The sequence below is a fragment of the Prionailurus bengalensis genome, chromosome A2, assembly GCF_016509475.1.
Source record: "Prionailurus bengalensis isolate Pbe53 chromosome A2, Fcat_Pben_1.1_paternal_pri, whole genome shotgun sequence".
NCBI lineage: Eukaryota > Metazoa > Chordata > Mammalia > Carnivora > Felidae > Prionailurus > Prionailurus bengalensis.
Window position 1 is genome coordinate 118,353,132 of NC_057348.1, and position 24,959 is coordinate 118,378,090.

Genomic DNA, 24,959 nt, shown 5'->3' on the forward strand with positions numbered 1-24,959 from the left:
GCGGCTCTAACATTGACATCAAACTCTGTCTGGGCAGATGACTAAGAGTGCTGCACAACATAAACTTTTGACCCTCAACTTTTTGACCCGCAGTTGCAACGCACTAACCACAAAGATACACAAAGCTGTGCCTCTTCTTTCAGGGGGCAGGGTTCCCCCCTCCCAGGACACCCTGCTTCTGCCGGTACCTTTTGGATTAAGAGGGTGGATTGGATATTTTTGTGTTTGTCACTGTATTCCCTGTCAAATCAGCCTCCTACCTCTTCTTGTCAGCACTTAAATAGGAGTGAGATTGTTTTTAAAATCACTCATCATCACATTTACAGGGAAAATTTGGAACAGGACGGTGGAACCTTGAGAAAAGTGAAAGAAAATAGAGGATGGGGAGAAAGCAGGCAGTGGGAGCCGGAGGCATGTTTCCCCCCTTTATTTAAAAATAAAGACGCAGCCCTAATTGTTGGGAGAGCTGGCCCAGGCAGGCGAGTTGACTGTGAACTTGTACTAAAGCGTGCTCTGCTGGCGATTCCTAGGGTGTGCAGATTTATCTTCTCTGCATTTACTTAACCCGGCAGTGAACTGCACGAGCGTCATTTGTTAGGCGATGACAGACTTCACCTCCAGCAAGGGCTGCTTCACAAAATCGCAATAATTACCCAATAACCTTCATAACAAATATTATTATTGAAAAGACTGGTTTGTGGGGAGGGGACCTGGTGGAAGGACAGCTTCCTTTGTGAAAAAAACACCAAACAAAACAGACCTAGGCATATCTTCACTTCTGGGGGTTAGAATGGCCAGCACTGTGGGTCCCCTCTCCTATGTGGGTGGGAACCTAGGCTGACCCCCTCAGCCCCGTCTGGAAGCCCCGTTTATGGTTCTGTCATTGACTAGAAAGAAATTCTGCCTTAGAAGCCAAAGGGATGGAACCCACAACATTCTGCACTCTCCATGGTAGAAGAACCTCGGGACAGACTCTGGAGCTAAGGCAGGGGAGAGGCTTCGAAGGGCAACTTTTAAGCTAAAAGGATTGTTTTCCTCTTTAATAGCCCATCTTTCAGGATGTAATTTGCTCCCCCCTCACTAATTGTTTGGCTATAATACTCTTCACATCTCAACAAATGAACACGACTCTGTTTCTGGTAGAAAATTCTGTCTGTCTTGCTCTCCCAGAGCCGCCAACAACGAAGCAGGGGAAAGAGCTGGAGAGAAGGAACCTCGGCATAATGTTGTGAAATCAGACCATGGAAACCCTTACAAACCCCTAAGTAAGTGTGACCAGAAGCTTCCTATTATATTTATAGTTCAGGAAATATTGTCTCTTCAGCTTGTAGAAACAAACGAGGCCCTGCACATACCGAACACCTTCTCCTCTTACAAGATGAGGAGCACAGACAGACATTTCTGCCACCGGCTAAGGCTGGATGTCTTCATAAAGACCTTAATGACAGAGATTTTTTTTTTCTTCTAAGTAAGTTCCTCTGCAAAAACAACTCCAAAGAATGTACAAGAAGAAATGCCTTACCTACAAAATGAGCAGGTAACAAGCCATCCTCTTTATTATGCTTCCTATGAAAATAGGAAGAAAAAAAATTCTCCAATAACACTCACATAGGTCTGATTGGATGCTGTATGTTTTTAAAGTCATTTAACTCCATGTGAGTTAACCTGCTCTCTTAGAAACTCTGAAGTTTTATAAAGATTACAACAGACAGAAATAAGCAAGCTGGCCATATTTATAGGCTGTATTTTTTTTTTTTAACTCAGGGGAAAGATTGTCTATATTGGGTAATGCTGGATATCGGTCCAATAGCCTTTCTGCCCATCCCCACACCCCAGGGTGAGATGTGGCCACGGAGGTGGTGTGGACGCTTCCTCCAGGCAAGCTACTCAAATGAACCTGCCAGAAGTCCTATCACTCTTTTCTGCTACTAATTTTAGTCACCAAGAAATCACTCAACCAAGATCACCAAATGAGTAACTAAAATAAAACCTTAACCCAATATTTTCCAAGAAAGAACCCAAAACTCAGAGCAGCAAAACAGAAACTCCAGAATTCTCAGAGACACACAAAATAACAAAAGAGAACGCAAATAGAGTTCACATTCTAGTTCCCACTAAGATGCGGACACTGAGCGCTGCAATGCCAGTCTTTTCACAGGTCATGCAAGATGACTTCAGGGATTTGCCTTGCCACTGGTTCGGAGAAGTGGGACTTGTGGGAGGGTTTTGATTTTTCAGAAAAACTTCCCAGGTTTGTTTTTGGGCCTCTGACTTTGGGGACAACTGTTGGACTTATGTTGAGTGTCTGCACAATAAAGTTTGTTGAAATTCCAAAACTGCACTTGAAATCTTTTCACTTTAAGCCCTTAGCAAATATCTTTAGCAATTAGCACTTGAGAAAACTATCCAGCGCCTAAAGAGACAGAAGGTCCTAATTTTTTGTTTGTTTGTTTCATTTCTGAGTTGGAGAATTTGGCTTAATTCTTCCAGGGAATGGGGGAAATCTGCAAGGTCCCTTGTGGGTATCCATCCAGAGAAAGACCCCAGGACAGGCCACAGCATCCCCAGTCACTTTGTCACTGAAGAATGTGAGGGTTTGGGGCCAGAGGGGGTGGTGGCTGAGGCCAAGTTGGAATTGTACCCAGGAAAAATTTACTTCACCTTACTTCGTGGTGGTGCAATATTGGGAACTGTTTTGGAAATCATAGATTATGTAAATTTCCTGGGATCAAACAGAAAGAGCAGCTAACAAAAGAAAGGCGGAAATCTCCTACTGACAAACGACCAATTTCTTCCCTAAACTACCCTTTATGATGTGTCAGGAAAAACAACCTAATGGCCCTGGGGACTTTTAAGTTGGGCATTGAAGACACCTCGACTTCCCCTCAAACTTTAGGGCACAGTTTGGAAGAGAGAGTTTGTCTGTATGTTGAGGGGGAGTAAATTTCTCTAATCTTTAGTGTTATCTAGGGGGATCCCTAAGTTGCCTTTTGAGCGTCCTGTGCCTGCATGTTTTAATTCTACAAAGGAGGAGAGGAAAAGGAAAGGAGAGAGCGAGAAGAAAGGGAAGGCGGAAGAAAAGAAAGCGCTTTAACTCCTTTCATTTAGCCTGGGGATTCAAAGACTAAAGTTAAATCCGGCCATAAAGTTTATTGCTTCAGACTCACAGGCGGGTGAGAACAGTCCCACCGAAATAAAAAGAACGTGCAGGCAAACAAGGTTCAGGGCCTGGTCCCGGGTGCGGGGGAGGGGGTGGTGAGCCCTCCCCCCCCACCCCCACCCCCACCCCCACCCCCAGGTGGGGACCCGCGGTCCCCGGCGTCCTGGGCTCGGCCTGGCAACCCAGGGGCCCAGCCTGGAGGTGCGGCCGGCGCCTCGCCGGCCTCTGCCACCCTCCGGCTCTCCCGAGCCAGCCTGAAACTCGGCCCCGAAGGCAGCCGCCTCAATTCAGTGCTGCCAAATGACCCCGGCCCGCGAAGACATATTGCCACAGCCCCGTAAGGAATCCCGCCAGAGTCCGCCTCGGCCCAGCCCGGGCCTTTCTTTCAAACTCCAAGCACTCCCCAGCGCAGCGCGGCCCTTGGCGCCCGCGGCCGGCGCCCCACTGTCTCCCAGCCCCCACCCTAGGGCTCCGCTACCCCCCGAAGAGGCAGCCCCGCCAGCCCCGGAACGGGGGGCGGCCACGCCAAGTCCCCCCACACAGGCCCATTCGCACACAAAAAATCATCTTTTGCGCCGGCGAGAGCAGCGGAAGTCATTAACATTCGCGGTGGTGCAGCAATTAAAGTTAGGCCTGGGGACGCGGCGGCCACAGGCGCTTTTCACCGGGGTGCCTCCGCAGAGCTGGCTCCTGGCGCTGCTCTTGTGGGCAGAGGAAGAGTTGGCTCTGCCCTTTTGAATTCAGAGGCAACCTCCGAGTTACTGAACCACACAGAGAGAGAGAGAGAGAGAGAGAGAGAGAGAGAGAGAGAGAGGGAGGGAGGAAGGGAGGGAGGGAAGGAGATCGAGGAAGAAAGTTTTCAGAGTACAAATAAACTTGAAAGCGCTCAGGAGGCAAGCTTACCTTAACTCGGAGGGAGCCATTTTTCAGAGAGTTTTGAGAACTTGTGGTTTGGACACTTCTGGACCTAAAATTGACAATTTGAATGACCAGGCGGCACACGTAGCCTGCAAAAGAGTCAAATGGAGTCCAGCGTCAGTGAGATTATATGTTATGTGGTATATAATGTTGGATGTCAACTCCCCAAAACCATAAAACTTACTTTAATGGCCCCACGTGACGTTTTATAGCCAGTGAGCCGATCTGTCTGTGCTATGGATGATTTTACGATCTAATTCATAGACAAAACCCTATTCATTTGGCACCCAAATGTCATATAGCCGGAACTGGGGCTTATAAAGTTTACTGTTTTATAACTTTTAAAAGGAAAGACGGCATCAGTGTAAGCAGTCGGTAAATGTGCAAATCTCTAGTTGCGCTTTAGCTGCCCTGAGGAGTTTCCCAATCGAGCTAGGATGGGGTAAGTACCTTCCATTTGTAGCAAATTAATTGTAGCAAAAGAAGCCAACCGGGCTCAGGGTGAGGAATGGGAAGGGGTGCCTGGGTGGGTCAGAGGCAGAGGGTTTGGGGGCCACAATGTGGCACAGCAGCCTCTTCAGCAAGTGGAGGCCTAGGATGTGACCTCAGGAAAGAGGCAGCATCAGTGTGGGCCCTGAGGGCTGTTAACAAAGCCCTGTGCTTTGCTCCTTTCTCTCTCTTCCTCTTTTTTGTACCCAGCAAGTTAACTTGGTTTCCTCAGAGATGGGCAGGTCGGACTCAGGCTTGAGAACCACCTACAGCGTCTCCACCTTCTGCCCTGCACTCTGATGGGTCAGAGTTAGGGAGGTCGCGGGTCAGGGTGTTGGTCTGAGGTCTCCTTCACAGGCAGGCTGCTCAGGTAGCCTCAGACTCCCTGCCTTCCAGCACTGGACAGACAGACGGAAGAACAGAAAGAGCCGCTTGCTATTTGGCACAAACCAGACCAAGAGAACTTACAATAGAAAGTTTATTTTTTTGTTTCCAGTCAGTATTTTTTCCTTAAAAACAAATACAAAAAAAAAAAAAAAAAGCTGATCACAGTTTGCTTAAACAGCCAGACTCGGACAATATTTGTAACTTTGTTCACAAAAACATACATCACTGAAGCTGCGCTTATAAGAGCCACTTCCAGAGTTCGTGCAAAGGGTCCTACAAAGGCACGCAGGGACACACCGCTTGGAGTCACAGTTTTCGTCACAGAGTCACTAGTCACTACACGTCAAACAAGTTAAGTTGTGTCTCATCAAGTCACCTCTACAACAGCATTAATTACACAAGGAATATAGGTAGTTTGAATAAAAATATCTTTAACAGCTTGGAGCTATTGAGACAGGAACACTTCCACTCACATGCACAGTTAAACAACTGGAGTGCAACACAACATTGGCACTAAACGAGGTTGAAGGGGGACTTTTTTGTGTGTTTTTTTCCTCTTTTTTTTTTTGTTATAGTTACTTCAAGTAACACAGCTTGCTTCATATAAATAAGTTAAAACATCTATTTTTTTTTTTTCAAGACAAAGCCATTCAGGACAAAGAGATGAACAGAAAGCAGATCTACTTATACAGGCGCTATAATGGCAATAAACAGGCTCATGATTAAAAGATGAATTAGGGCAACAAGAACAGGGCTTCTTCACAGAAGGAACACAAGGGAGTTTCAGAAAGTCACCTTAGTACTGACACTACGCGGGATCCGCTAATACTGCTCAGTACTTTAAACGCTCAAATACTCAGGGGCGGAAGGCCCCTCCCGCCGCCGCCATGCTCATGCTTTTCAGCTTATTATCTTTTTTCCACTTCATTCTCCGGTTTTGGAACCAGATTTTAATTTGTCTCTCAGAGAGGCAAAGAGCATGTGCTATTTCAATCCTTCTTCGGCGGGTCAGGTAGCGGTTGAAGTGGAACTCCTTCTCCAGCTCCAGGGTCTGGTAGCGCGTGTAGGCCGTCCGGGCCCTTTTGCCTTCCGGGCCGCCTATGTTGTCTGCAACAGAAAAGTCAGCGATTTAGCCACCAACTCCTCAGCCCCTGGTTACCCAAGTCAGCTGGACGAGCCAGGGTTCCTGAGCAAGGAACAGGGGAGAAAAAGCTCAACAAGTCCTCTCTCCTCACCCGCCCACCCCTCCCGAATTTCCTTCCCTCTTCCTTTCTAGACAGAAAACAATACAATTTGGACTCTGGGAACAATCGGCCCATCTGAGGCTGGAGCCGCGTCCCGAAGGATCGCCCGGCTTTCCTTCACCCCTCTCCTGCCCTCTGGCCCTGCCCCTGGCACCCCGAGGCGGGGAACAGCCCTCCCAGGCAGCCCACCTCTCAGAAACCCACGGAAGCCAGGCCCTTTCCTGAGCGTCCAAGTGGCCTCCAGGTCACCCTCCCTTAAAGTTCCAGCCCCGCGAGCCGCCTTCTGTTCCAGCCTGCACGCTTGGGGCGCCTGCTTTATTTTCTTCCCTTTCCTGCTGTCCCTTCTGCTCCCAAACTTCAGAATCCCGCCGGCTCTCGCCTCGATTATTCCCCCCCAAGCCCCTTTTCGGGGACTCTAATTAGTAACGCTGTTTCCCCAGCGTAGCCCTCCTCATAAATTATCCGTCCTGACAAGCCCGATTCACGGCCCCTACTGCCATCCTCTACCTCTCTGCGCCCTGCTCGGCTGGCTTGACCCGGGAGCGCGTTCCGAGGCGCTGGGGTTCGATATGGCATTTTTCCTTTTCCCCCCGTTGCACCGTCTAAACTTGCTTGGCCAGCGGCCCTTCTCCACCACCCCCCTCCCCATTTGCGAGCGCTGGGCGCTGCAGAGAAGAGAAGGTGAAAGGAGGGAAGCAGGGGAAGGAGAACGGCGGGGAGAGACTCCACAGGGCTGGGAGAGGCGAGACCAGGAGAGAGATGGGGAGAGAGGGCGGTAAAGGAGAGAGGGGGGACCGAAAGCCGCGCCCCCGCGGCCGCGTGGATTTAGAAAAAGGCTGGCTTTACCATGACTTATGTGCAGCTTGCGCATCCAGGGGTAGATCTGGGGTTGGGCGGGCGGCGCCGGGCTCGGCTCGCTCTGCGCGCTCGCCTGCTCGCTGCTGGCGGGGGCGTCCTCCTCGGCTCCGGACGCCGTGCCAACCCCCTCTCTGCTGCTGATGTGGGTGCTGCCGGCGTTGGCCGAGGCGCCGCTGGAGTTGCCCAGGGAGTTTTTCCCGCCGTGGTGGCTGTCGCTGCCGGGCGAGGGGGCCACGGCGGAGCAGGGCAGCGGGTCGGGCGGAGGCGAGTGCGTGGACGTGGCCGGCTGGCTGTACCTGGGCTCGGCAGGCGCCGCGCTGGCGCCGGCCGCGTAGCTGCGGGCGCGCTCCCCGGAGCCAAAGTGGCCGGAGCCGGAGCGGCCGACGCTGAGATCCATGCCATTGTAGCCGTAGCCGTACCTGCCGGAGTGCATGCTCGCCGAGTCCCTGAATTGCTCGCTCACGGAACTATGATCTCCATAATTATGCAACTGGTAGTCCGGGCCATTTGGATAGCGACCGCAAAATGAGTTTACAAAATAAGAGCTCATTTGTTTTTTGATATGTGTGCTTGATTTGTGGCTCGCGGTCGTTTGTGCGTCTATAGCACCCTTGCACAATTTATGATGAATTATGGAAATGACTGGGACATGTACTTGGTTCCCTCCTACGTAGGCACCCAAATATGGGGTACGACTTCGAATCACGTGCTTTTGTTGTCCAGTCGTAAATCCTGCCTGATGACCTCTAGAGGTAAACTCGTGCACTAATGGGGGAGTTGGGTGGAGGCAAGAGGGGTGGCGCGCGCGCCCCAGGCGCGTGCCCGCCACCCGCCGCCGCCGTTCAGTCGGACTCGAGCGCCACCCGCTGGAGGCAGGGCGCATCGCTCCGCTTCCGACCGAGGGCTGCAAGGGCCGGGGTCGAATTGAGGTTACAGCCCATTATGGCAAAATTATTGCATTTCCCTCGCAGTTCCATTAGGATGTACCAATTGTGAGGCCGTCAGCTGCCGATCGCGCGCCCGGCGAGGATGCAGAGGATTGGGGGGAGACGGTGACTTGGATTTTATTTACAACAACTTTATTTCCCCGCTGTGCAGCCCCTCTTATTTTTGTGTTGAGGTTGGGGTCGGTTTTGCCCGTCGTGCCGGCAGCTCTGAAATTTGAAAATACAGATATCACCTTCGGGGAAGGGGGGAGGCCATTTAGCCAATTGGAGAAATAAATCCTGCCCGCAGCAGCAGCTACAATTACGGCTCTGTTTTTTTTTTGTGAGTGCATGAGGGACAGTGTCCCTGCCGCTCTTAAATGACAGGCGTCTATTAAAGATAGCTTTTGTGTAGTGTTTCTCCGAGGCGAGGTCAAATTCCATACACTTTTATAACCGGAGTCGATTTTTCTTTCGTGCAAATATGGTTTTCGTGTCATTAGTTCGCTATTTGATTTGCTTTAAGTATCCAGCCTGGAGAATCTTCACCACCAGGTCCCTTTCCTCGAGCCAAGCCGGGCCCCAATTCGGAGGGTTCTCGGTGAACCCAGCGAGTGGGCCCAGGCTCCCCGCAGCCACAGAAGCTGTTTGGGGGCTGGGAACCCGTGGGCCGAGTTATTAGGGTCTTGCTTAGATCTCCAGGAGTAAAATGAGGGTGCTAATGGAAGCATTTCGTGTTAGTGCCTAGGATCTTCGTAGTTATTTTCCTGGGTCCTGAAAGACGAAAGTGAATCACGAATGTAGCCGAAAGGCATGGAGGGTACTTCCCGCTGGAGGCTGAGAGTCGCAGGCACCCCTGGCACATTTGGAAACCAGGACTCTTGCCGTTCCCAATGGCCCTGGGCCCCCTCCTTAGGTCCTGAAAGCTACTCTCTGGTGGCTGCGCAGGCACTGTCGGAGGCGGGGATCCGGGATCCGGAGCTGGAGACTTCGGGAGCCCAGTCTCTCCCGGGGCTGTAAAGTTCCACCCGCGCTCAGGTTGGGTCGGCTCAGCTGAGGCTGCTTCTCTTCCACGGACGGTCGCGCGCGGGGCCGAGAGACAAGGCTGTCTCAGGGCCCCCTTTGTTCCTCACGCTTCTTCCTGTCTAGGGGCGGCCTGGGATGCCACCAAAGTGCTGGGGCCCCAGCCTTTATGCCCCCTCTTTCCAGTGGCCGGAGTCGATTTGGTGGTGCCCTCCGGGACTTGGTGGCGAGGGACCGAGGCGAAAACGCCCAGGCACCAAAAGGGGCTCGGCCCAGGTTCTTTCCTCTCCAGCAACCCCGCGTCCCGAGCTCAGGGGCGCGCAAAGGCGCTAGCACAAGAGCCGGGGACGAATTCGGGGCGCGCCCTGGGATCCGAAGCCGGCTAGGGCAGCCTTGGAGAGCGGGACTGTGTGTGCAGTGCGCCCCGCTCCACCGCTGAGATTGGCTGTGTGTGGGATTTTGTGTGTGTGTGAGAAATAAATGCTCAGGCGTTTGCAAAGCTCCCGGCTCCCCTGAAGCTGCAGAAGCCCCCCGGATGGGGGCAGGCGGGGGAGAAAAGTTGGGGAGCAGGCGAAGGCAAGGGGGCAAAGCCGAGGGAGGTTGCGGTGCTGGCCTGGTCCCTGCCCAGGCGTCTACTCGCCCGCCTTTGCCTCAGCGTCCTCCCCGCTGGGCTGTGTGGAATTGATGAGTTTATTTTCCTTTTTCCACTTCATGCGGCGGTTCTGGAACCAGATCTTGATCTGGCGCTCGGTGAGGCAGAGCGCGTTGGCGATCTCAATGCGGCGGCGCCGCGTCAGGTAGCGGTTGAAGTGGAACTCCTTCTCCAGCTCCAGCGTCTGGTAGCGCGTGTAGGTCTGGCGGCCTCGGCGCCCGTGACTTCCATACACGGCACCTGCGGGCAGAAATGGCCGGGCGCCAGTGAGCCAGGAGGATCCCGGCCGCCAAACCAGTCAGACCCGCGCCCCGCGCCCCTGGCCTCTAAGCTGGAAACCACCCCTCTCCACTCCAGCCTCTTTCGCTGTGTCTAAGGCCGAAAGCGGGAAGGATGGGAGAAGATGATTTCATACCAAGCGAGATGTTTTCCACCTAAGACAACCTGAAGTGAGAACTTATTGTTTTTGAAAAATCTGCTCTGCAAGAAAAACCATTACAGGCAAAAAGAATAGAATGAGCATTCTTAATTCAGGGTACCTGGGTCGTGTTTTTGTGGGAGTGCAGAGCTTGTGTCTGGAAGTGATGGGTGTGGAGCCCTGTGAGTAGGGTAGACACTCGGAACTCACACACGAATCTCTGTGAAGGTGTTACTGTGGCCAGACACGTCAGGATTCGACATGTTTTTTTGGAAAATGAAAACTGGTCAGCCCTCTCAAATCTTTGCAAACGCCCCCAAATTGTATGGCCCTTCTGCAAAATGCAGCGCTCCCTTGGAAAAAAAACAAAACAAAACAACACAAGGCTTTTAAAGCAAAACACTAGAAGCTTAAAAATCTGCACTGGGTTCTGTCCTAGGATTCTCTGTTGAGTTTTTGGAAACCAGAGGCAAAGGGATGGAGCTATGGGCCATCTGGGGTTTCTGGAAATGTAGGACTGTGATGGGCTATCTGTTCTGGTGCCAAAGGAACCCAAGGTTGGGGGGCTCCCCCCAGGCTGGGTGTGTGAGACTCAGGCAGGGCCTCAAAAGGAGGCAGAAGTTGGCTAAGAGTGAGCAGTTGAGTGGAAGGGGGAGGAGGGAAGGGAGGAGAAAGAGGAAAAAAAAAATCCTGAGGCTGGGGATGTGGCCCTCCAAGGCTTTGGGGAGACACTAGATGAGGCCAAGTGAGAGCCTCTAACTACATGGGGTTTTGAAGGGCAGAAAGGAGAGGGACTGGGGGTGAAGGGGAATGATCAGTGATGGGTGCAGAAGGCCATCTTCTACTTGGGGATCTGTGCAGGGTGTTTCCAGGGGGAAGTGTGGGCAGGCACTCCCTCCCCTCCAGCCTCACTCTCTGTTCAGGTTGCCCCTGTCACAGGGTCTCACGTAGGGTGGCAGTGACCCCTCTCGATCCCCTAGAGTGTCACCTTACATGGACACCAGTGCCGTGCCTTCACTCTGCCACAGCTTGATTGCCTCAGTGGGAATGGGTTAGTTTTCTTTTTTCTTTCTTTTTCTTTAATCTCTTAAAAAAGCCAAAGAAACTTTGTTCATTCTTTCCTCCTTTCTTTCCATTTCCTCTTTCTAATTTCCGTCTCCTCCTTCCTGCCTTCTTTCCCTGCCCCCTTCCCCCTCTCCCTCCACTCTCTTGGGGGGGCTGCGGGGAAATGCCTTACCCGCGCAGGAGTTCATCCGCTGCATCCAGGGGTAAACAGGGCTCGTGTACTTCCGGTCGGTGCCTTCGTCATGGAGGGCTTTGCCCGGCACGCTGCTGCTGTCGGGTTTGTACTGCTGCTCGGGAGAAAAGTGCAGGTAGTCCCCGGGGCCCCTCTGCTTGCCACTGCCTGAGGGCGAGGCGCCACTGAGGTCCTTATCAGAATAGAAACACGAGGCCCCGTACTCGTAGGATGCCCGGTTGCAGGCCAGGACCGAGTTGGACTGTTGGTAGAAACAAGGTGAGGTGTACGTCTTGTCCGGGAGGCTCGACGCCCCGTACGAGGCCGGGAAGGGCCTCAGCGCGTCATAGCCAGCCGGGTAGAGGGGCAGCTGGCCCAAGAAGGAGTCCTGGCCGCTGGGCAGGCTCCCGGGGAAAGTGGGATTCACAAAATAGGAACTCATTTGCGCGCCCCTCTGCAGGACTGTGATTTGTTGTGTATTAGTACATCTGGCTATAACTATTAGTAGTCATCGAACTGGTTTGTTTCTGGATGGCCGAACGCCAAAAGCGACAGCAGCAAATCGCACCAGCTGACGCGGCGGCGGCCAATGGGAGCGAGCGCTGGAGCCCGCTCCCCGGGGACCGCGGCGACCGAGGCAGCAAAGTTACAAACAGCCCCCAGCCCGCCCGCCCGCCGCCCGCCCGGCAGATTAATGGGCGCGCACAGCCAGCCGGCCCGGCTCTCTTTCCGAACGCCAGCGGCGGGCACGGCCCGGGCAGGGGCGTGCGAATCAGGCCGGGGTAGGGGCACTAGAGTCCGGGCCGCCGCAAAGGCCCCGCCAGGCCCGCTCCCTCCTCCTCCCCTTCTTGCCTTTTCGGATTTTGCTGGTTTTTCTTTCCAAACAGGAAACCTGACAGCCCCGCGCCGGGAGGGGCGGTGACCACGACGGCTTAGTTCCCGGCCGGCTTGCCCGCCCCGCAGGGCCCTGAGCGTGCCCCTCCCTCTGCACTCCCCCGCCCGTGGGTGCGGGTTCCGGGACTGAAGAAGGGGGCCTGAGAAACCAGGCCTTCACGCCCAGCTCCTCACTCCTGCGTCTTAGGAATCCGTGCATCCCTTCCCTCTTTCCTTCCCACTCCCACCAAGGGCCTGGGCCTCGCTACCGCCTGGAGCCGAAGGCTCACCTCGAGCTGACCAGACCGCGGCTAAACGTCTTCCCCTGGCAGCCCCATCCGCCCACATACAACACGTCTCCTTTGAGTCCAGACGGGCTCCCCTCCAATGGCCAACGACCGCCTGGCCTCAAAGCACCCCACAAGCTGTGCGTCCCCGTACCACCTTTGAACCCAGGAATCCAGAGGCCAGAAACCACTGGTTTCAACAAGAAAGGGACCTACAGGGGAGTGGCCTGGAGACTGAGCTTCGAAGCAAAACGGGGGAACCTGCTCCCCTCACCCAGCCCTTGGGACTCGTCCTCTCAACACCCGAAGTGCTCAGAGCTGAGACAGATCCAGATGTGGAATATCTGTCCTCTTTCTGGAGGCACGGCATCCCAAGGTCCCTGCCGAGCCAGGCATAGAGGGCAGCTGGGATGTCCCAAAGGCTGTGGGGTAATTGATGTGCTTGGTTTCTGGGGTGCCCGACAGCCCGCACTTTCCTGGGGTGTACCCTCTCCCCTGCCTTTCCTGGGACTGCTGGGGGCCTGCCGGTTGCAGTTGCCCCAGGGCCGGGAACAGTTGCCTCACGGGCTCCAGGAATTGTCTGCATTGCTTTTGCCGTTGTCACAGGCCTGGCCTTTCCCAGACAGGAGGTGAAAAGCGTGTCCCTGGCTGCCCTTGCTTGATAGGTGTGCCTTGGAGATAGTTGACTTTTACAGCACATGGATCAATCTCATTTTGTAAAACGTGATATCTTTCCAATGGCATTTTTACAACTGTATTTGTTGGGCTTGTAAAACCCTTGAATTAGCTTTAAAATCCTCAGTTCTGTGGAGGCTGAAGAAAGACTATTTATACAATTTGGTTGAATTTCCGGAGGATGTTTCTAAGATCTGTAAAACTCTGATGAATGCAGGCTGATGGGGTTCAGGACTTGGGGGTGGCAATGCCCTCCTGGAATCTGACAACGACTTCCTTAATCTCCTCCTTGCTTTTTGATTTTTTTTTTGCCCCTGCCCTCACTTCCCTCAAAGGGAGAAAACTGGGAAAGGACTGGGCTAAGGGTGGCCTCCACAGAACCTAGCAAGCACCCTAGAAAGTGGCTGCTGCCCACGCGATGGGGTCTACACCCAGAAGCCTTCTCCCTGTGCCCCAATCAATCCACTCTGGGAAAGTTTCTCCTTTGCATATGTAAAAAGGGCCTGGCAGGAGAAGAGAGAATGTAACATTTCCCTGGAATTTCTTCAGGGAATGGACCCGATAGGTGAAAATGAAAACTCAAGTAAAAAATTTTAAAGGGAACTATTTTTTTTAAGGCTATGTCCAAAGAAAATCATGTTTGAGTTATTGTTTCCTACACAAGACCATCAGATGACAGTGACGTCGAGCAAATTATTATTATATAAGACAAAAATAACTGTTGGGAGATGTTGAGAAATGTTTACGTTTATAATTTCTGCTTCATACCTCCAGGTCTCACACAGCATTGGGAGTGATGGCAGTTGACTACATATACTACTATTGTTATTATTTGTTATGGGTTGACTTAGATTCTTGATCTAATAATTACCCCCCAGACAATGACAGAATTTGATTTCTCAGCTAAGAGCCAAAAACCATTGTGTTTCTAGCTTCTATAGGCAGTGAGACAGAAAAAAATAAATTAAATTGAAATCTCCAGGTGTTAGCCAAGGCTGGTACATATCAGGTTGGCAACGGCCCAATTTATTTCTCCAACCAGCTTTAGGTGCATATATATATATATATATATAGAGAGAGAGAGAGAGAGAGAGAGAGAGAGAGACACTCAGGCAAGAATAGGAGCCCCAGACGCTGGAGGGAGCCTCTCCTGGGATAGTGAGAATGGCTATCAGGACTCTCTCTTCTAGGTCAAAGCCACAGAGAAGGTCTACTTACCTTTCAGCTGCTCTTCAAGGGGGACTGGGTGGTGAGCAGGGCCCCACAGTCCGCCCTTTCTCTGGGCTGCCCACTCGACCTCCGCCAGCTTGGAGGGCGGCCCGCCGGTGTGTGGGGGGGACCTTGAGGGCCACCCGGGCCGCCTGGATCTGTAGCCCAGGCCAGAGCCCATAGCATACAGGTGCGGCCTCTGCCTGTCACAGGCCCTCGCCTGACGCCAAAGCCCGCCTTCCTTGCCATAGCCAATCCTCCTCAGGGCCAGCCAGGCCTGCAGGCCTCGGGGCCAGGAATGGTCTCTCCGATTTGAAAATCCCAAAGCGGGCGCCTTCCCCGAACCAGCGTGCGCCCCGGGGACGCCTTGGGACGCGCAGTTTGGACAGAAGCAGCCATAACGTGCCAGGCCGCCTGTGCAACCAGTCTCCATGGCGCTGGGGGTAGGGGGAGGACCCGAGTCTAGTCGGGCTTCCAGCTCCTATCAGGGGTGGCCAAGGCGGGGGAGGTTCCCGACAGGCCCTGGGAGGCCGCCCCTCAGGTCCTCCCTTGCCCCCCTCTGCTCGGCCTGCTTGGGAATCTCTGAGGGGCCCGCGCAGCAGTCGCGCCAGGCTGCACGACGCGGGGCTGCGGCTGGCGTCGGTCCCGGCGACGGCCACAGCGTGGCAGCAGCGAGCGCCCAGCGCGGTCGCAATAAATAATCTGCCCGCGGCAGCCGCAGTCAGGCAGCCCGCGGCCCTGCGACGCAAACGCGCAGCTTTATCCGCCCTGAGTGCACCCACAGCGCCGGTGGACGTCCCGAACATCTACAGCCCCTTCTTAATTTTCTAATGCACACCAAGGTATTATCTTAAGGTGGAAAAACAACAACAACGACCAGAACCACAGAACAAACAAAAAGAACTCGAGCCCAGAACCTCAGGATCGTTTCTGGTCGCAGTCCCAGGAAGCTCCCGGGGCAAATCTGGCCGACGCGTACCCAGGCCAAGCAACGGTCTGTGCCACCGCTCCACATAAAGTCAATGCCCACGGTACCCTCCGTGCCTCCCGGGCGGCTTCACAGTCCCCTTCCGGCTCGCGGAAAGTGGGGCGCGCGGTCGGCGGCCCGCTGCGCCGATGTGGGGGTGGTGGGGTCCCCCTATCGCCCAGACGCGGTTTGCGTCCTTCTTTCAACCTTAGCTGCGGGCCCCTGCCACTCTCAATAACACCAGTACATTCTCTGCACCGAAACTTCCCGCCAAGCAACACCCAGCCAATTAACCCCATCCTCTCCTCCAACACAGAGTTCCACCCACGCACCTAGTCCCTCTCCCCGCGCTTCAGACACATCTGTCATCGGAAAGCCGCGTGAAAGGAAGCAGGCAATCAGCAGAAGAACCTGGCCGAATTAGTAAGTTTTTGTTTGTTTGTTTGCCCCCTCATTCTACCTTTCTCTCCAGAAACCGAGTCCCTCAGAATAGAAGGTGCTGTGTTGACACTAATAAAAAAGCAGGTCGATTAATTCACTTTGCCCTCACCTCTTCCCACCTCCCCAGGTCGGGAACTGTCTTCAATTGTTGGGAAATTCAACCGAGCCAACTGGGTCATGAATGAAAAAAAAAAAAAAAAATCCAAACCCGGCAGACTGGCAAGGAACGCGGAGGGCAGGGCCACTTCTTTTTGGGCTCGGCAAGGTCGCTGGGGAAGAGGGGAGAGACCTCAGTGCTCCTGCCCCATGCCAGGGCTCTGTGCCACTGAAAGGAGGCTGGCATTCACTGCCATGGTGCGAGAGAGAGGAGAGAGGGAGAGAGTGTGTGTGTGTGTGTGTGTGTGTGTGTGCGCGCGCGCGCGCGCACGTGTGAAGGGGGGCAAGTGTGAACGGTGAGTGTGGGCGAGGGTGAGTATGCCCCTCTTCAAAGCCGCCCTAGTGCCCTCTCCCACCGCCGCTGGCGCCGGCTGCCATCTCACCACCTTTGCTCCTGTCTCCCCACATGTCTCACCTTCAGATGGCGGCTCCCAGAAGCTCCTGCCCCTCTGACAGCTGTCGCTTGGGCAGCCGGGGAGACGAATTGTCCTCCTTCCTGGTGCCAGAGGACGCAGGAAATTAGCCAGGTTGCGAGTTGCGAAGCGGCCGCCGCGGCGCCGGGAACTGGACGCGCCCCACCTCCAGCGGGAGCGGCCGGGCCGGGCCGGGCCGGGGCCTCGTCTCGCTCGCCATCGCCGGACAAAGCGCAGCCAAGCCCGGCTGGAAGGCAGAGCTCCGAAGCAGGCAGGACGGAGCGGAGCAAAAGAATGCGGCTCTATTCTCGCAAGGGAAATTATAAAAAAGTTCATGTTCACGGTTCCCATCCACATGACCGACAGCGGCCAATGGAAGGGCCGAACAACTCATAAAGTTGTATTGCAAAGTTGTAAATTTTCATAAACAACAACGGATTTATGACCCTTTCCCCATCACTAAGAGGAGGCAGCTCTTACACCGGCGCCATCTTACCACCGAGGCTGCCCCGACTTGGGGACGCAGGTTTTACAAACCCAGTTGGGCCGGGTTTTATTAAAAGAGCAAGAAGAAGCGGGCCCAACCTAGGCAGGAGGCTGGAGTCGAGGTCTTCGCCCGCCGAGCTCAGGCTATTCTGCGCTGTCCCCATCGCCCTTCGCCCCTTACGCAGACCCTCATCCTTCCCCGCGCCCGGACGCCCCCGCCAAGCCTCCGCAGCCAGGGGGTCTGCGGTCCCTGCCCCTTCCTCTACCCCTCAGTTGCAGTGCTGTGCCCAGGCGCCCTTGCTTTGCCTGAATGCAGGGTGGGAGGGGGGCTGCGTCAAAGGGCCTGAATCCCACCTCCTAGCATGGGGCTGGGTTCATGGAAAATTCAGGATCATTGGCAGGGTAATACCCCTTCCCAAGCCCACCCCACAGCAGTAGGGGAAACGGTGGATTTTGGATTTGCTCACGGAATTTATGGGTTTTTAGAGAGATTCATAGACTATAATGTATCTACCGAAGATTCCGTTTTCTAGAGATCCGGGAGATGTTTGTGCACACACACAAAACCAAGACAAAAATCTCCAGAGAAATGCACATGTACAATTATAGACACACAGAAACACACACACTCAATTATGGACACAGAAATACATAAAATTATGGATTCCTGTAGTAATATACACATACATAAAAATGCACATACAAAAGAGGTACACACGCACCTATACAAATCCACACAAAAAGGGACCTGCCACACATAAACACCAAACCATGGACACTCAACACCTGTACGTTATTCGTCCTTCCATGTTTGCTTCCCCAAGACCCCTTTGGGCATGCAGACATACCCAGGGCTTGCTCTCCAGCCATGGTCAACTCTCTTTCCCAGGCCCCCCTAGATAAAGCAGTCCATGTTTCTTTGTCACCAAGCATCTTTATTTTTCTGTTACATAAAACACGGTTAGCTGGGCAAGACAGGAAGCATGCCTTCCCATTCCTGGAACCCCAAGCTAAAGCCTAAAGGGACAAGGGGGGACGCAGGACAACACAAGAGATGAAGGGCATTGAGAAGGGCATTAGCCCTCCCCACCAGCTATAAAGTTAGCTCAAGACAACACACCATGCTACAAAGTCACCCCATTAACACATCCTTCCCAAGTCAAGACATTGCCTTACAAATGACCTCCAAGACTATATAAATGACAAAAAAAAAAAATCTTGTTCAAATATACAATATTTGCTATTGTAGGAAAAGTCAGGGTGTACATATTCAACATGGCTGGACAGTAGGACATGGGGCCAGGGGAGGTGCAGGAGGCTGGGAGCATCTCTGCAGTCCTACTAAGCAAAGCTAACCCAGAGGTCTGCAGCTAGCTTGGGAGTGCTCCCCTCCAGAAGTGGGAGTAAAGGGCCTGAACTTGGGGTGCCCAGACCAGAGATGGAGGGATTCTAGGTTGCAGCACTTAGAATGCTTTGGAATAAATATATTATTTTTCAATTTAAATAGAAGCCAATACCCTGGTCCCCGGACCCCAGCGTCTTCTCAGTGCAGCCTCAGGGACCCCAAAGGCTGCTGGGCAGAAGCAAGAGGGGCCTGGCCGGGGAAGGGGCCGGCACTAGGTAGCAGGCGAGCCAGTGAGCACAAAATAGGTAGTTTGGGGCGAGTAGGTAGTACTGAGAAAATCAGGTCCTTGTCGGTATGGGGGAGGTGCTGGGTGTCTGCCAGTGTTGGGACGCGTCTGGGCTTCCTGGGAGTGGAGGCCTACTGGGGACTGGGCCCATAGGTAGTTTGGGGTTGCCTCTGGCCGAGGCCTGTGCTAGGTAGTATTTTAGCCGTGCCAGTGCAGAACTGGGCGGCCGGGGTAGGGAGAGTGTCTGCTGGGAGTCCTTGGGGCAGAGGGATCCCCAAGGGGACCCAGTCTAGGCGGCTGCTTAGTCCAGAAAAGGTGGGAGCTGGGATAGGTAATGGGGTAGATGGGTGCAGGTTGGGGATGGTTGTTTTTGTTTTTGTTTTTGTTTTTCACGTTTTCTTTTTATTTTTTCCACTTTTGTAAATAAATTCAGTGAGTCTCTAAAGACGCTTTCCCGACTGTCTGGTGCAGCCAGGGCCCCTACTCGGCCCCTCATTCCTCTTCTTCGTCGTCTTCCTCTTCGTCGTCTTCGTCCTCATCGTCGGCCTTGTCCGTGGCGGCGGCGGTGGCGGCGGCGGCGGCGGCGGCGGCGGGCACTGCGCCCTCGGGGGCTGCGGCGGCCGGACCCTCATCTTTATGCTCTTTCTTCCACTTCATGCGGCGGTTCTGGAACCAGATCTTGATCTGGCGCTCGGTGAGGCAGAGCGCATGGGCGATCTCGATGCGGCGGCGCCGCGTCAGGTAGCGGTTGAAGTGGAACTCCTTCTCCAGCTCCAGCGTCTGGTAGCGCGTGTAGGTCTGGCGGCCCCGCTTCCTGTCGGGCCCTGGAAGCAGACATGTGGACACACGGACACACGGACAGTTTAGCCAACACAGACACAAGACAGTGCATTAGCCAGACCGCTATCCCAGAGCCTGCACCTTTCTCCCAGCGCTAGCCCGGGCGCGCGTCCCCCTCCGCCCGCGCCCCGGAACGGAGCTGGGGGAGGAGCGGGAGTGTTAGCGGAAGACCCCAACTGCGGTGCCAGACGCGCAGGCAGCTCTGTGAGGAGGCAAGGCGCAGAATCCCAACTTTACAACCGCCCTTTCCAGCCGGCTAGGCTTCCACAATGTCCTGCTTCCCCCTGACAAAGGGAAATTGTAAATATAGAGTGTGGGCAAGTGGGAGACGCTGCGCTTTTGCCATTCAAAGGAGAGCTGGACCGCTTCCCCCCGCCTCTTGCTAGGCAAGTGGGTGACCATCGGGCGGTCCGCTCTCCAGGGGCGCCTTTCCTCCCTAGAAGACCGCGCCCCCCATCCCCGGAACTTCCTAGGGCACTCCGACCCCCTGTCTCCGCTCTGGTTCCCCACCCCGCCTTTAAATGGCCCCTGGCACTGGGGCGTTAGAGGGGCCCAGATGAAGGGTTTGGCTCTTCCTGCTTTTGAGAAAGAAAAGCCAGGCTGAAAGGAAAAGGAGGAGGGAGGGAGAGAAGAAAGGGAGAGAGAAAGAGAGAAAGAGAGAATAGCGAGCAAAATGTTAAAATTCCAAGGCAAATGGAGTTAAATAAATTTACGAGGATCGAACCCATTAATTGGGTCATAAAAAGTTTTATGAGCCTCATTTACATACAATGCTACGGGCTCTCCACGCTATGGCGCCTCGACTCTAATTAAAACCAGAAAGGCAGCGCCGCCAGGAGTCACGGGGCCGCCGGCTCCCAGTCGCCTCTCTCGGCTCTCCGCGCTCCCCAGCCCCGCGCTCCCTTCTGCCTGTCCGTCCGCCCGCCCACCCGGCCCGCCTAGCTGCTGCGCCTACCTGAAGACCGCATCCAGGGGTAGATGCGGAAATTGGCCTCGGCCGGGCCGTGCAGCGCGCCTTCGTCCGCCTTGTCGCAAGCGCCTTTGGCGAGGTCACTGCAGAGCCCGGGGATGTTTTGGTCGTAGGAGGCGCAGGGCAGGTTGCCGTAGGCGTCGGCGCCCAGGCCGTAGCCGGACGCGAAGGGGCTCTGATAGAGGGGGCTGTTGACATTGTACAAGCCCGGTACGGTCGAAGCGAAGGCGCCGGCGCCGGCCCCGTAGCCGCTTCTCTGCGAGTTGGGCGCAAAGGAGCAAGAAGTCGGCTCGGCATTTTGGAACAGAGAAGCCCCCGCCGTATATTTGCTAAAAAGCGCGTTCACATAATACGAAGAACTCATAATTTTGACCTGTGATTTGTTGTCCGGCAGCTTTCAGTGTCGGTTTTACGAGGTAGCGTGATATATGATAACATTACACCCCCAGATTTACACCAAACCCCATTTTCTTTTGGACCGAGCTCGCCGCAGCACGTGACCGCCCACATGACCGCCTCCGCCAATCTCAGCAGCCCTCACAGGTGGTCTCGCTCCGCGGGGCCAGCGGCAGCCTAGAATGGAAGGGGAAGAGGCTCAAATATGTGGTCAACGAATCTGCCCGCGCCTGGCCCGCCTGGCGCGTCCCGCGGGAAAAGGACCCCGAGGCTCCGTGCGAGCGCTCAGTCCACCACAACCTGGACGCCTAGTCTGCAGAGGCCGCGCGGGGTCGGCCCAGCACAGCCTCCTTTTTGCCTCTCACTGAACTCTGGACCAAGCCTTCGGGCCCTCCCTACCCCCGTCCTGTCCACTGACCCAGCCTAGGGAGGGTCTCTGCGCAGTGCGCACCCGCCCGCCCTACAGCAGCCCACGGGCAAGTCTCAGCTCTGGGCAGATGGGTTCTTTGCCCGCGTCCCCCCACCCGCCCCCCACGCCCAGGTCCACTGGGCGATAGGCCGGCTTAGACTCTGATCCAGATGGGGCCGGCGCAGTGTCGCTTCCAGCTGCAGTGAGAACGCCACCGCAAGCTGGAACCATGTGGTTCGAATAAAGTCAACGTCTCCCAGCTTCCTTTCCTTAATCGGCAGCACACTGTTTATCCGCCTTAAAGGAAGCAGTGAAATATTTATCTATTGATGAGCCTCATTTGCCAACAGATTTATTAACATGGGGTTCCCCTCCCTCCTTCTGGACACCGCTGTCCTGGCAGGGTACGTGCATTCGCTCCGGGGCACCTGGCTGGTCTCTGGCAGCTTAAGAAACAGCTGGTTACTCTTTTGTCCTCCCTGCAACCTCTGGTTCCCCCTGGTTCAAGGGGAACCAAGTCTCTTTCCCCAAGGTTGGAGGAACCTTGGGCCCCACACCTTTCCAGGTACTCCTAGCGCTGGGACTGGTCTGGAAGCTGTCACGGGGGCCACCCATGGGCCTCTGCCAGCTCCTCAAGGGCTTGAGTGCCTGGGAACAAGCAATACATACTGTAGAGCCAGTTTGGAAAGGAGAGAGGGGGTCCAGGTGCCTGGGGACTTCAGCCCACTCTGGATTTCCATTTCTTTTGGAGACCACCAAAACAAATAAGAGGACCCCTCTTGAATGGCCACCCAGACTCTGGTGTCTTCACATTTGCAAGACTGGCTCACAGAGAGCGGAGCACACAATAGTCTCCCTCCCTCCCGTCAGGTCCCCAACGCATGGAGCTTACCTTTCCGAGCCTCCAACCCCTGCTCAGGGTTGGACCAGCCGAAGTCCCTGCTGCCCACCGCTCGGTGGAGTGTGGTGGGGCAAACCCTTCCCCTAAACGCCTCATAAACTGCTCAGGCCTTGCTGGAAGCCCAGCCGGCAGGTCAGTATGCCTTTTACTGCTCAGCTCGATTGCACACCATAAACCCGACCTCACAATGGAATTGCCCCGGAAATTCTCCTCTAAATTATAGAGTTTGGTTCCTTGTGTACAAAGCACTTCCCATCACTTTCAGAGAGTCCAGGCTGCCCCCCGTTCACTGCACCCTCTCAGGGGGTCCCAGGAGCACAAAAGGCAACCAGAGGGTCCAGACCCGGATGCAACGGAGTCCCAGCTCCTGCCTAATGGACTGCCCAGGGGAGTGGGTGGGGAGGCAGGGCCTCTCCGGGCAGGTGGGCGCCTGCTGGTTTCCCCTGGGGGTACAAGGGCTGTGGTGGGGGGCAATATCCGGGGATGCCCTTTTTGAAGCATCAGGATGATAGCGTGTCTGGATTGGAGAACGGAGGATGTAACATGGGAAGGGAAGAAACATCAAATATTCCAAATAGCATCGCTTTCTGGCAGGAAATAAAAACATAAGAAAGTTAAAGGAAGACGAAGCAAGCAAGAAAGCTAGGAGATCAAAGAGGTGGAATTAGACAGCTTTAGACCAATAAATTGTTCCTCGGGTGACACAGAGCAAGATGCAAAGAGAAAGACCGGGCCCCGCCGCCGCCGCCGCCGTCTGTCTAGACTCGGGCGGCTGGAGCGGCAGACAGCGATGGCGTTTAGAGTAAAACCTGCCCTGACGTGAGATGACCCAGACCGAGTGGGGAGAGATTTCAGGGAGCGCGGGAAGGAACGCGAGAGGGCTGAGAGCCCACGCCACAAGCTCATCCCTGCTCAGCGCAGGTCCGGGGCAGGTCCAAACGGTCCTGGCAGGATGCGCTGCCCCTCGGCTGGGGCCAAGGAGAATCCAGATACCGCCGGCAAGGCCTTGGCCTTTCTGGGCCCAAGTCAGCCAACTGGGCCGAGTCCCGCGGGTGCAGAATTTTTTCTTTCGTTTCCGGGCTCCTCTCTCTCCTCCTGCCTTCTGGGGCAGGGTTTTAAAACGGAAAGGCCAAAGTCAGGCTTTCAGTAAGGGCCCCTTAATCGCGTGTTCTCCAGCCATTGGTTTCCTACGTATTTGGCTGAAAAGACACAAATGCACTGGGTTATATGTGATAATATTCACAGAAATACTCGTTGACGCTCAGCCTGGAGCAGGCACGTGTAGGTGGGTTTCTCATCAGCCGAGCTGTCTTTACAAAAAAGCATTTTTTTCCCCCCTCACCGCTCTCATGGAGCTGGGTTCCTCCCTACCAGACAGAATGTATTTCCCTTGCTTCTTGTTCCCGAATAGTCCTCAATATTTAAATCCAGCTAAGAATGTTAAGGCCAGCCCTGAGGTTGCAAAGGGAGCCTGTCTCAGGTCTGGTGGCTGGCGATTTGCGTGTCTGAACGTTTCCACCCGCGCGCCTCGCGCGAGCTTGCGCATCGGTTCTTCATCCACTGAGCAATCCCCGGTCGCGGCGCGGGGACAAATCCATCCCCGACGAGTGCAAACGAGATGGGGCTGACGCGGGGGGTTTTGTTTGCGCGGCTAACAGGGAAGCGCTTCCCAGGCAGCCGAGCGGGAGAGCCGCCTCCCAGCCACCAGCCGGCCAAGGGCAAGAAAGGCCCCGCGTGGCTGTCCGTGAGGCCTCTGAGATCTCGACCGGCCGGCACCTACCTGGGGCCTCCATACTCGGTGGAGAGAAGCGGTGGCCACCGATCTGCTCCTTCGCCATTTATTTGTAGTTACATAAATCGAGCTTTGTATCTGCAGCTTGGCTGCATGGCCACGGGCGGCTCTCGGGGAAGCTATAAAACCCTTCTTACAATCGGATGCTGTGAAATACTGTGTATTATAGGAGGAAAGATAATGAGGGCGTGTGTCTTCAATACCAACGTGTGTATATAAATGGAGAAAAAGAGAGGAGAGGGACGGCCGGGAGGGAGGAAGGGAGGAAGAGAGAGAAGGAGAGAGAAACGCTCAGGAGATCTGTCAGCCAAAATCCAGTCGCCAGTTTTACAGCGTGTACCGCGCGGAGATGCAGGTTGTAAACATTTTGTGGGCTTGGCAGAGACTATTACAACCCAAATAAATACACCGCGTGGCGTGTTCACAGGGCTCCGGGGTGCTTCGAAGTGTTTGTTCTCTGTTTGCTTTGCGTGTTCCCTCTGAAAGCATTCTGCACCAGGGGCTGATCCTCGCACCCGCAACTCGTGGCCGCCTCCTGGAAGGTTCCGGGGCGTGTTCCCCGCCCAGGGTCCGGGATAGGCTGGGCTTAGATTGGGGTCCCCTCCCTCCTCCTCGCCTCCTGAGCAGGGGAAACCGGAGTAGCCTAAGCAGCTCCACTGCCAAAAAAAAAAAAAAAAAAAAAAAAAAATCCGGTGGCGAGAGAAACCAAGGGCAGCTTTCACAACGTGAGCTCCCATTCTGGAGCTAGGATATGTTGTTATAATTATTTTAAATATTGCATTTATTTTAGAACAATCAAAACAGTTTCCGGTGTGCCCGCTCCCAGGGATTCCCCATCCCACGCAACTTAACCGCTAAACCCACACTGGAAAGTCACCAGAATGCCTCCCCCCTCCCCATATTCAGCCGGCAAATTTTATTGTCACTTATGCAGCCCGGGTCCTGGGGTCCTGGCTCTCCTGCGGGTGCTGGCTCACAGGGCTTTGTACCAGGGCGCAGCGTTAGGGAGCCTCCCCGGCCGCCGCCGGGCCCTTGGCCAAGGTATGCGCCCTGTGCACACCCTCTGGGGGGGTCACCGAGTCCCGGGGCTGTAGGCCTTAGTCCTTGTGTCTGTCCGCTGGTCAGCCGGGCTTTCCGAGCGTTGCGCTGCCCCGAGGCTTTTCCGGGGCTGGGGACTATGACCCTAGAACCACCCCCGCGC

At 54.7% G+C, this 24,959-nt stretch overlaps 4 protein-coding genes and 1 long non-coding RNA gene across 5 annotated transcripts in view; 1 reads left to right on the top strand and 4 right to left on the bottom strand.

Moving 5' to 3' along the window:
* The window catches only part of HOXA3 (homeobox A3), a 45,118-nt gene extending 28,670 nt beyond the window's left edge, over positions 1-16,448 (bottom strand). The window contains exons 1-2 of the mRNA XM_043589139.1: positions 16,336-16,448; positions 4,064-4,167 (exon numbers count right to left, since the gene is read on the bottom strand). The gene's annotated coding sequence lies outside the window, so the exon portion shown is untranslated. The remainder of the gene's footprint in view (positions 1-4,063; positions 4,168-16,335) is intronic.
* On the bottom strand, positions 5,006-9,897 carry HOXA5 (homeobox A5). Its single transcript, XM_043589149.1, has 2 exons — positions 7,045-9,897; positions 5,006-6,061 (listed from the first exon to the last, which is right to left on the bottom strand). The coding sequence occupies exons 1-2, from the start codon at positions 7,937-7,939 to the stop codon at positions 5,811-5,813; spliced, it is 1,146 nt and encodes a 381-aa protein (XP_043445084.1). The 5' UTR covers positions 7,940-9,897; the 3' UTR covers positions 5,006-5,810.
* On the bottom strand, positions 9,046-16,339 carry HOXA6 (homeobox A6). The gene is made up of 2 exons (XM_043589148.1): positions 11,313-16,339; positions 9,046-9,897 (listed from the first exon to the last, which is right to left on the bottom strand). The coding sequence occupies exons 1-2, from the start codon at positions 11,752-11,754 to the stop codon at positions 9,638-9,640; spliced, it is 702 nt and encodes a 233-aa protein (XP_043445083.1). The 5' UTR covers positions 11,755-16,339; the 3' UTR covers positions 9,046-9,637.
* Positions 16,439-18,895, top strand: LOC122488034. The gene is made up of 2 exons (XR_006298541.1): positions 16,439-16,859; positions 17,709-18,895. It is a non-coding gene; the product is annotated as an uncharacterized LOC122488034 (long non-coding RNA).
* On the bottom strand, positions 17,734-20,820 carry HOXA7 (homeobox A7). The gene is made up of 2 exons (XM_043589147.1): positions 20,246-20,820; positions 17,734-19,274 (listed from the first exon to the last, which is right to left on the bottom strand). The coding sequence occupies exons 1-2, from the start codon at positions 20,622-20,624 to the stop codon at positions 18,943-18,945; spliced, it is 711 nt and encodes a 236-aa protein (XP_043445082.1). The 5' UTR covers positions 20,625-20,820; the 3' UTR covers positions 17,734-18,942.
* Positions 20,821-24,959: the final 4,139 nt, after the last annotated feature.